This window comes from Lithobates pipiens, unplaced genomic scaffold (assembly GCF_037356315.1).
Source record: "Lithobates pipiens isolate NorthernLeopardFrog02 unplaced genomic scaffold, aLitPip1_a1.2 Scaffold_18, whole genome shotgun sequence".
Taxonomy (NCBI): Eukaryota; Metazoa; Chordata; class Amphibia; order Anura; family Ranidae; genus Lithobates; species Lithobates pipiens.
Genome location: NW_027507758.1, coordinates 147713411 through 147725080, shown reverse-complemented (window position 1 = coordinate 147725080; position 11670 = coordinate 147713411). Strand labels below are relative to the sequence as shown.

The window sequence follows — 11670 nt, the reverse complement described above, 5'->3', positions numbered from 1 at the left end:
TTCCATTTTGGATAGAGTAGGCTCTTTTCACACAACAGGTTCAATCAGGTCCACCTGTTAGTTTTTCAGGAAGACCTGACTGTACCCTCCATGGATCGACACAAGTCTGTTTACACCCACCTACCTCCGGTCCGCTAAAACCAAAAGATGTAAGGCAATTGGAGGGCAGTCAAATGTAAGTGGACAGCGGAGTGTGTTTACACCCATAGAGCAGAGTGGCTGTCTGTGTCTGCTGTGCATAAAAAGAGAGGACATGGATCTGTCATCTGCCCGCTCTGCCTAGAGGACAGATCCCCCGCTGATCTAATTAGAGTCCACCCTGAAAGGGGCCTAAGGGAGGGTTGTAATCTCTCTGTTTTTTTTTGTGCTATTGGGGAGATTTCACTTCACTTGCTGTCCCATAGCCAAACAGGAAGTGAGAGGAAATCCCTGAAAATTAAAGCGGGGCTCCACCCAAAAAGGGAAAGCTCTGCGCCTGAAAACAGCCTCAGTGTGAAAGGGGCCTTAGTGAAGATGCTGATTGACGAATTGGCGAGGGGTGACAACATCGCGGGCTCCCTGGACAGGTAAGTGTCCTTATATTAAAAGTCAGCAGCTACAGTATTTGAGTATTCAGAGTTAAAAAACAAAACAAAAAACAGACGGAGCTCTGCTTTAAGGGAATCCCGGTGTGTCACCATAACCTGTGTCCCCACTGGAAGATTTCCTCTCTCTATTCCTGTTCTGGGGACTTTCTTTTACTTCGACATTCAATAATGGTAAACAGGACAAATATAGAGGGTGAGACTCCCTAACGGGGACAACAATAAAGAGAGGACATGGATCTGTCATCTGCCCGCTCTGCCTAGAGGACAGATCCCCCGCTGATCTAATTAGAGTCCACCCTGAAAGGGGCCTAAGGGAGGGTTGTAATCTCTCTGTTTTTTTTTTGTGCTATTGGGGAGATTTCACTTCACTTGCTGTCCCATAGCCAAACAGGAAGTGAGAGGAAATCCCTGAAAATGAAAGCGGGGCTCCACCCAAAAAGGGAAAGCTCTGCTTGTTTGCACCGTCCCCTCCCCACTCCACTGCTACATTTCACACTTTTATTTTGGGGGGGGGGGGGGGGGTAGGGTTGCCACCTCATCCCTTTAAAACCCGAACACAATGATTACGCAGGTTCTGTGGCAGATTAAGATGGTAATTATACACACTTGGTGCCTTATCTGAATAAAATTTGCTTCAAACCTGTGTAATTCATATGTATTTGGGTTTAAAGGGATGAGGTGGCAGCCCTAGGGAGGAGTGGAAACCTGTCAAAACCAGGTACCCACCCCCCCTTCCGGGTAAGATCGCTGCACGACGATCTACAAATTTTCCATCCCCTCCTACTGCCTTCTGGGAGACACACAGGTCTCAGAAGACGGTGAGACCATTCAGAAAGTGCAGCGCTACTCCCGCATGCGCAGTATGAAATGGACTGTGAATCCACAACGCCTCACTTCCTGTTTCCCTTAGGCCCCTTTCACACTGGGGAGGTGCGGGTGTCGGTGGTAAAGCGGCGCTATTCTTAGCGGCGCTTTACCATCGTTTTAGCGGCTTAAAAAGGGTTAGAACCGCCCGCAAATCACCGCTGCAGCCGCACTTTGCCGGCGGTATAGCCGTGCTGCCCCATTGATTTCAATGGGTAGCAGCAGTTTAGGAGCGGTGAATACACTGCTCCTTCACCTTTCCAAAGATACTGCTAGCAGGACTGTTTTCATCGTCCTGCTAGCGCACCGCTCCTGTGTGAAAGGGGCATTTTTTTTCAGGCCCTATTTTTAGCGCTATAGCGCCTGAAAACAGCCTCAGTGTGAAAGGGGCCTTAGTGAAGATGCTGATTGACGAATTGGCGAGGGGTGACAACATCGCGGGCTCCCTGGACAGGTAAGTGTCCTTATATTAAAAGTCAGCAGCTACAGTATTTGAGTATTCAGAGTTAAAAAACAAAACAAAAAACAGACGGAGCTCTGCTTTAAGGGAATCCCGGTGTGCCACCATAACCTGTGTCCCCACTGGAAGATTTCCTCTCTCTATTCCTGTTCTGGGGACTTTCTTTTACTTTGACATTCAATGATAATGGTAAACAGGACAAATAGAGAGGGTGAGACTCCCTAACGGGGACAGCAATAAAAACCTGACAGGAATTTTAACATAGCTCCCAACTGTCCCTGATTTCGAGGGACTGTCCCTGATTTGTTGCAACGTCCCTCTGTGCTCCTCATTTTGGTCTGATCTATATAGATGTATATACAATCCACTTTTTACCTATTAAAAAGTGTTTTCCAGTGCTAAACCTTTCATCTGATTTCTACATTGCTGTATTTGTACATTTCCAAAGTCAGTACACAGGAAAGGAACTTTTGCAGATAAGTGTCCCTCATTCCCATCTCAAAACGTTGGGAGATGTGGTTTTAATACCTCTTCACTCTATCCAAAACAAAAAGTTTTTCCTTTAGTTACACTTTAGGTTTTGTAAATGAGAAAAAATTGATTGGTTGACAAGAACAGTTGCCCCGCACTCTGACTGCTCCCAGTTTGATGAATCCTCTCATTATTCAATTTCATACATACACTAAGCAAGTCTCTGTTTTAAGCAACAACCAACCAGAACCCTTGTATGAGCCAGGTCTGAGTCATGTGACCAGAACCGATGGCAAAAGCGCACATGCGCAGTGTGCACAAACTGCGTATCGGATTATTGTCATTCTACACTGTGTTACTGAACTGCATTGCATTTATTATGCTAATATTCTTTTACGTCTGTCACGTCGCATTCACCCGCCTACATTAGTCCTTGCCCCACCCAAGAACACGCCTATACACTGCGTGCTACAGAGGGCCCCGCCCATACATTGCGTGCAGCAGAGGACTGCTGGGAGATGTAGTCCGGCAGTACAGACACATGAACACACGTGGGGCTTCCGGTTAATCCCGCCCACTGTCTGTCGGTAGTGGAAGCCTGTGAGATGACGTCACTGGGAATGGAATACAGAATGTGTATATGAAGGAGAAAGGTATGGCAGAGATTCATGTAGCTCCCTCATGGGTTGTAGTGTGGGGATTAAAGGACAGCTCCATATTCTGCCAGTGCTGGTATCCTGGTTGTCACGCTGACCTTCTGGAGTCCCCTTGCACCCTGTCACTAAACCTGGCTCAGTGTGCACACAATGACTTCTGGCTTACACATAAAATGTAATGGAATCCACGTAGGTCTGGTTCACGTCATGTCCATCAGTCTGCATAGATCAGTGCATTGTGTATTGTTCTGTGTGTGCCCTTCACACCATACATGTGCCAGGTGTGTGCGACATGTGTGTGTTTATACTCAGTGTAAGTCCCTGCATGGGATCACAGCACTCCGCAGTGATTGGAGATGAATGGAGGGTTCTGTAGTGACACTTCAGTGGACCTCTAGGCTAACAATCAAAAATGGGTGATCAGGCAGCATTTCTTATTGCAGAAGTGACATGCTCTGTCTCTTTTGCATTAAAGGTCCTCACGTGTAGATCTGCTGATAAGGGAAGACAGCCGGTGTTCTATCAAAAAACTGTCCGGCCATCGGATAGTGTCCGCTGTGTACTGCGCAGGCGCAGCGCTTGCGCAGTACGGAAGAGAAGGAGACTCTGAAAGTGTCCGAAGATGACCACCGCCTGCGCACTCTAGTCCAGGTGCAAGCCCCACCATGTGAGGGGACATACGGTTGCACTTTTACACTAAAGCCCCATACACACGGTCGGACTTGTACAAACTTTTCCGTGGACTTTTGTACAAAGTGTGTTGTCCACAAGTTTGTATTGCATACACACGGTCGGACTTTTTGACAACAAACACGAACGTGGTGACGTCACAACGTACGGACGCCACTTCAAAAGAGGACGTTCAATGACTCCAGCGCCACCTTTGGTCAACTTCTGTATTGTAGTCTGATCGTTTGCAATGGTTCTGAGCATGCGTGTTTGTACCTTGTACAAAAATCCGATGCTTTTGCATACACACGGTCGGACTTTGCTCCATCGGACTTCTGTTGTCAAAAAGTTTGTCCGTTCGCAGAGCCAACAAAAGTCCGATGAAAACAGAAAAAGTTTGTCCGATGGAGCGTACACACAGTCGGATGTTGCTCCAAAACAGCTAATTTGCATGTTTGTTGTCAAAAAGTCCGACCGTGTGTACGGGCCTTTAGTTACACTTTACAAAACCTAAAGTGTAACTAAAGGAAAAACTTTTTGTTTTGGATAGAGTGAAGAGGTATTAAAACCACACCTCCCAACGTTTTGAGATGGGAATGAGGGACACCTATCAGCAAAAGTATGCAGGCATAGGACACACCCCTTGTCACGCCCCCTTAAAGGAGAATTGTACAAAAAAAAGGGGCACTGCATTAAAGTGGTTCTGCACCTAAAAAAAAAAAATATTAAAAGCCAGCAGCTACTAATATTGCAGCTGCTGACTTTTAATAAAATCACACTTACCTGTCCCAGGGTCCAGCGATGCCGGCGGCAGATGACGAGCGATCACTCGTCTCTCTGCTGCCCCCGCTGCCATCCTCTGTCAGGGAATCGGGAAGTGAAGCACTGCGGCTTCACTGCCCGGTTCCCTACTGCGCATGCGCGAGTCGCGCTGCGCGTCTCTGCTGGTCCCCGCTGTGTCTCTGGGAACTGTGTGTTTCCCAGAACACAACGGGGGGGGGGGGGGCGTCTGCGGCGGTCTGTCCCGGAAGTGGGTGCAGATACCTGGATTATCCAGGTAACTGAGGGATCAGATTAGCGGAACTTCCCCTTTAGGGTGAAGAACCGCTTTAAGAGACAGAAAAAATGATGTGAACTTTGTGAAAGTGGGTCAACAACCACTTTAACGCTGGCACTGGTGTTTACAACGCTCAGCTTTTATGTAAAACCTTTATCCTAAAAGGAAAGCAAAACTGTTTCCTAAAAATAAAAATAAATAAACTGTTTGCTGGGAAAACAAAACTACTTATAAAGTGTTGGCTGGAGTTCAGCTTTAGTTTGTTAGTGTATGTAAATCTGCTAGTACTTCTAATACTCCGCTCCTCACAGACTGGCAGTGCTGCTGTCCAAAGATGCCCCCTGTTCTCCTTCATCCAGAGTTATGTCTCACTAATACAGGAGGCGTGTTACTGGTCAGATCACCAGGTGAAAACAGAGTGAATACTAATGCAGCCACGGCATCTGATTGGCAAGCTGCAATAAAATTAAATTGGGATACTTTACAACATTGCGTTAGACATCCCCAGCACAAGATACATCTAAAAACATGTGTTGCAGCATGCAAGCCCTTAGGTAAATAAAACTGACCTCAGCCCTAACCGTGTTTTATGTGTGCTCTTTACCTGTTATTTGTCTTTGCACTGCTTGTCAAAAGTCAACCGACAGTATATTCTGTTTTCAGGTGGCTATGCTGCCTTGCAGGGTCCCATGGAGCCCCGGTGTAGCTACTTTTTCATGTGCGCTCCCAGCAGGGAAGTACAGCTGGACATTCAGACACTATGCACACCATCATGCGCAGACTTAAAACCTAAAAGAGCAAGCCACGCCCCTGCTCCTCCTCCAGTTTTGTAGATTGACGGCAGCTCCTGAGGTAGGGTTAAATAGATATATAGTCTCGATTAGGGTGGTCATGTGACTTGCTGTGACATGCTCAGTGTGTGACCAGAAGTTCAGGGAAGTGTACTGAGTAGGGATGAGCTCAGGCGTGTTCACATGGTCCACATGCAGAGCCCGCCAGGAAGTCGGCGCAGCGCTGCGCTAATCACAGGCAGTGAGACATTGCCCCGATGTGTGGCCACAGAGATCAGGCAATGTTTCACTGCCTGTGATTAGCGCAGCTCTGCGCCGACTTCCTGGCGGGCTCTACACGTGGACCATGCGAACACACCTGAGCTCATCCCTAGTACTGAGTAATCCTGAAGCAGCAGCTGTGAATACTGGGAAGCACTTCTGCACATATTTAGACAAACCATTGTACAGGTGCATCTCATAAAATTTGAATATCATCAAAAAGTTTTTCAACATTTCAAATCAAAAAGGGAAACATATACTGTAGATTCATTACATACAGAGTGATATATTTTAAGCATTCCTTTCTTTTAACTTTGTTGATTATGGCTTACAGCTAGTGGAAACCCAAAATTCAGTATCTCAGAAAATTAGAATATTACATAAGACAAATAAAAAAAAAAGGATTTTTAATACAGAAATGTTGGCTAACTGAAAAGTATGTCCATGTATAGTATACACTCAATACTTGATTGGAGATCCTTTTGCAAGAATTACTGCATGACATGGAGGCGATCAGCCTGTGGCACTGCTGAGGTGTTATGGAAGCCCAGGTTTCTTTGACAGCGACCTTCAGCTCATCTGCATTGTTGGGTCTGTTGTCTCATCTTCCTCTTGACAATACCCTGCAGATTCTCTGAGGTTTAGGTCAGGCAAGTTTGCTGACCAATCAAGCACAGTGATACCATAACAATTAAACGATGTATTGGTACTTTTGGCAGTGTGGGCAGGTGCCAAGTCCTGCTGGAAAATTAAATCGGCATCTCCATAAAGCTGGTCAGCATAGGGAGGCATGAAGTACTCTAGAATTATCTGGTAGAGGGCTGCGCTGACTTTGGACTTGATAAAACACAGTCGACCAACACCAACAGATGACATGGCTCCTCAAATCATCACATATTAACTAGTAACTTACCTTGCCGGTGTTCTGGCAGATCGTGTCCTGCCATCATATAGTGTCCGCCCCGTACTGAGCAGACAAAACTTCGGAAAATCTCCGAAGCTGAACGGCGCCTGCGCCATGAGTGGAGGTGGTAGCCCCACCATCCAAGCGGACATAGGGTTGTGAATATTATAGGGCCCCTCGCGGGCGAGCTTCGCTCGCCACGCTTCGGGCTCGGCCTCGCTACGCTCGGCTCTTTTATATTCCTACTCTATGTCCACTTGGATGATGGGGATATAACCTGGAATCACGGCGCAGGCGCCGTTCATCCTCTGCAATTTTCAGAATCTGTGTTGCTGTGTACTGCGCATGCGCAGTACACAGCGGACACTATAGGATGGGGGACCTTGTATGAAAGGACACCGGTCCACAGGGAGGGACCTGGCAACAAATGTTGCCACGTCTAAGGGCAAAGTTTAAGCCCCTTTCACACCAGCAGATAGATTGGGTCCGCCTGTCTGACAGGACCACCCATTGCTTTCTGTAGAGCGGCAAATGTCAGTGGACATGTGTCCGCTAACACCTGTGGGCATCCGATTTGGTCCACTAAAAACAGATGGGTGGGGATACGTTCCCCATCTGTCTGGCAAATTGGATGACAGTTGGATTGAAATGGACAGGCAGACCATTTCCATCTGACCGCCCCATAGAGAAAAGGGGGCTGTGTCCATGTCCACTCTGCATAGCGGAGTACCAAAAATATGTAGAATACATATCGGCCTAAACTGAGGAAAAAAAAACATTTTTTTATATATATATTTTTGTGTGGGTGAAAAAAAGACGTCAATTTTGTTTGGATACAACGTCGCAGGACCGAGCAATTGTTAGTTAAAGCAATGCAGTGCCGAATCGCAAAAAGTGCTCAGGAAGGGGGTAAATTCTTCCGGGGCTAAAGTAGTTAAAGGAGCGCCAGGAAGTACTGGCTGTGTGGTACATGTGGCAGCTATGTCCCATATTCTCCATATGTCTGAGCTATCAGGTAGAGTGGCAAGACAGAAGCCTTTTCTTACGAAGAAAAACATCCAAGCTCAGCTAAATTTTGTAAAAACACATGAAGTCTCCCAAAAGCATGTGGGAAAATGTGTTACGGCCAGATGAAACCAAGGGTGAACTTTTTGAGCATGATTCCAAAAGATATGTTTGGCACAAAAACAGCTCTGCATATCACCAAAAAAAAACATGCCAGTTATGAATCATGGTGGTGGAAGCATCATGCTTTGGGGCTGTTTTTCTTCAGCTGGAACAGAGCCCTTACTCAAGGTAGAGGGAATTATGAACACTTCCAAATACCAGTCAATATTGGCACAAAAGCTTCAGGCTTCTGCTAGAAAGCTGAACATGAAGAGAAACTTCATCTTTCAGCATGACAATGACCCAAAGCATGCATCCAAATCAACAAAGGAATGGCTTCACCAGAAGAAGATTAAAGTTTTGTAGCCAGAGCCCAGACCTGAATCCCATTGAAAATCTGTGGGGTTATCTGAAGAGGGCTGTGCACAGGAGATACCATCGCAGTTTGACAGATTTGGAGTGTTTTTTTCAAAGAAGAATGGGCAAATCTTGCCAAATCAAGATGTGCCATGCTGATAGACTCATACCCAAAAAAGACTGAGTGCTGTAATAAAATCAAAAGGTGCTTCGATAAAGTATTAGTTTAAGGGTGTACACACTTATGCAACCATATTATTTTAGTTATACTTCTACCTAAAATATTTCAATTGAGTTGTACAGTTTATAGGTCACATTAAGGCCTCATGCACACGGACGTTTTTACAGCCACTTTTTTGAGCTTTTTTTGCAGCTTAAAAACGGCTGTCCATGTTAGTCTATGGCTTCATGGCCACCTAGGCGTTTTTGAGCTGCAAATGGCATAGGCGTTTTTAAGCTGTAAAAAAAACCCAGGACCAGTGCGTTCCGTGGTGTGGAGCTAGAGCTGTAAAAACGCGAATCGCGGGAAAACGCGCAAAAACGCGCATAAACGCGCAACATATTTTCTTTGTTTTCTGAGTGCTATAGCCAAGAGATGTGTTTCTTAAAAAACGCTACTTAACGCTAACGCTAAAAAACGCGCAAAAACGCACAAAAACGCCAATGCAAAACGCGGTAAAAAAACAACAATTTTTCCAGGCATCGGAGCTAGCTTTGCAGCCAGTTTTTCAAAACGTCCGTGTGCATGAGCACTAAGGCTGGGTTCACACCGCTGCGATGCGGGAACGCCGCGATTCCGCAGCGTTTTCCCGCATCGCATTACTCCCGCCGGCAGTTCACACTGCCCTATGCGGACGGCTGGGAGTGTCAATGATATGTTAATGACACCCCCAGATCCGTCCGCATATCGCAGTGCGATCTGCCGACTCGCACAGGAATCGGATCGCATGGTGTGAACCCCCATGCGATCCGATTTTGTTGCGGACCAAAAAAAGGGTCCCGTGCGAGTTTGCTGCGGGAGCGATGCGAATTCAGCCATACTATCTGTATGGCTGAACTCGCATCGCTACGGAGATCGGATGTGATTTGCGGTGCGAATCACATCCGGATCTCCCCCCGCAGCAGTGTGAACCCAGCCTAAGGCTGGGTTCACACCGCTGCGGGGGGAGAACCGGATGTGATTCGCACAGCAAATCACATCCGATCTCCGTAGCGCTGCGAGTTCAGCCATACAGATAGTATGGCTGAACTCGCAGCGGTCCCGCAGCAAACTCGCAAGGGACCCTTTTTTGGGTCCGCAACGGAATCGGATCGCATGGGGGTTCACACCATGCGATCCGATTCCTGTGCGAGTCGGCAGATCGCACTGCGATTTGCCGACGCATCTGGGGGTGTCATTAACATAACATTGACACCCCCAGCCGTCCGCATAGGGCAGTGTGAACTGCCGGCGGGAGGTATGCGATGCGGGAAAACGCCGCGGATTCGCGGCGTTCCCGCATCGCAGCAATGTGAACCTAGCCTAAAGGTGGAAAAAGTTATTAAAATTATTTCTTTGTCCCTTTTTTTTTCTCATCAATGAAATCTGACTTTTTAACAAGGGTGTGTAGACTTTTTTTTTGTATCCACTGTAATCCACTAATTTTGACAGACGTCTGCACTAACATACAGGTTCATTTTTAGGCTTACTCTGCAACAAAAATTTCAGTTTTGAGATTTTTTTTTTTTAAAGGGTTGAATAATACTAAGCCCCTGTAAACACAGTCGGACATTCTGCCAACCAAATTAGTCGGATTTTGTCCGTCGGATTTTGCCAGTTGGATCTTGTCCGAAACTGTTGCATACACACGGTCGGACTAAGTTGTCGAAAAATCAGATCATTCAGAACGTGATGACGTAATTTCGTTACGATGGGACTAGTAGCCAATAGCTTTGATGTAGGAATTTGATCTGAGCATGCGTGGCACTTGGTCCGATCAAAATTCTCTACACATGATCGGAGTATGTCCGATCAAACCAGTTGGTCGGAAAATATTTCCAACATGTTGGAAAATTGGGTCCGACGGAGATTCGGACGGAATGAGTCCGATGCATACCACACACAGTCGGATTATCCAACGACACGGTCCGATAAGACTCATTCCGACGGATTCTCCGACTGTGTGTACAAGGCTTTAAAGGGCTTTCACACCATGCCGCCCATAGCATTGGTAAATCGCCGCCATTTTTAGTGGCGTTTTACCATCGGATTTGCGGCGCATTTCGGCCGATAGCAGGCTGCTTTTACCCCCGATAGCGGCTGAGAAATGGGTTAAAACCGTCCGCAATACGCTGCAACAGCGGCGTTTTGCTGGCGATATTGCAGCGCTGTATGTCAATGGGGAGCAGCGGTAAACACACCGCTCCAAAGAAGCTGCTGGCAGGACTTTTCCTGACGTCCTGCCAGCGCAAAGCTCCAGTGTGAAAGCCTTGGGCATTTTTTTTTTTAAGAGCCCATAAACTCCACTCTGTTAGCCTATGTGTCCATGCACACATGGACGTTTTTTAGCTTTAATGAGCAGTGGAGTTTATGGGCTTTTTTCTGAACGCCAGAAATTCGCGCTCCAAGTGCCGATTTTCATCGCCAAAAAACGGCAAACGCCGATAAGCGCGCATTAATTAGTGTTCTGCATACTATTTTTTTCAATGCATTGTGGGAGTTTGGAATGCACTGTGGGATTTTTGGAATGTCCTCTGTATTTTTATTGTAAACGCTAACGCTAATAAAAGCTCATAAACGCTGTTAAAAGCAAGTTTTTCAACCAGCGTTTTCTGGCAGCAATCTGACGTCCAGAAAAAGTTTTTTTGAGCTTCAGTGTACATGGAGCCTTAAATACCCACATGTGCTTATGAAAAAACTAAACACAAATTTTTATTTTCACATGATTGGATAGTTGAAGTGAATGCTAAAAATATTTATTTCTTGTGTGGTTTTTTTTTTTTTTTGCAGTTGCTGGTCTTTGTTTTGCCAGCAGATGGCACAGTAGGTAAATTTTGAAATATCTGCTTTGTTTTTTAAAAATGTGCACTGTGTTGACGGGTAGGGGGCTCTACTTATCAGTGTAAGTACTGTACACTAAGGCTTCAGTATTAGCAAATGAGGATGATAAGATATATATGGAAATGGCCTTTTATTGGTTTTACATGTTTGATAACGTTGTTTGAACTTTTTTATAATTTTTTTTTTTTTTTTTAGGTGTATAACATAAATTAGGCAAGATGAACTTGTATCGGTTACCTCCTTTGCCAACCATCAAGGAAATTATAAAACTTTACAATTTAAGAGCACAAAAACAACTCTCTCAGAACTTTTTGCTGGACTCGAGACTTACAGGTATGGTCTGTGTGTGTGTGTGTTTGTTGTTTTTTTTATTTTTATTTTTATTTTTTTTAGATTTCATGTATTAAGGCTTTAGCCACACTGTCAAAGTCACACCTATTTGACCA

General features: G+C 45.8%; 1 protein-coding gene across 1 annotated transcript in view; it reads left to right on the top strand.

The window, feature by feature from the left end:
- Positions 1-2861: 2861 nt before the first annotated feature.
- The window catches only part of TFB1M (transcription factor B1, mitochondrial), a 99744-nt gene continuing 90935 nt past the window's right edge, over positions 2862-11670 (top strand). The window contains exons 1-2 of the mRNA XM_077486249.1: positions 2862-3035; positions 11420-11557. Of these exons, the coding sequence (XP_077342375.1) occupies positions 11443-11557 (115 nt within the window). The 5' untranslated portion in view covers positions 2862-3035; positions 11420-11442. The remainder of the gene's footprint in view (positions 3036-11419; positions 11558-11670) is intronic.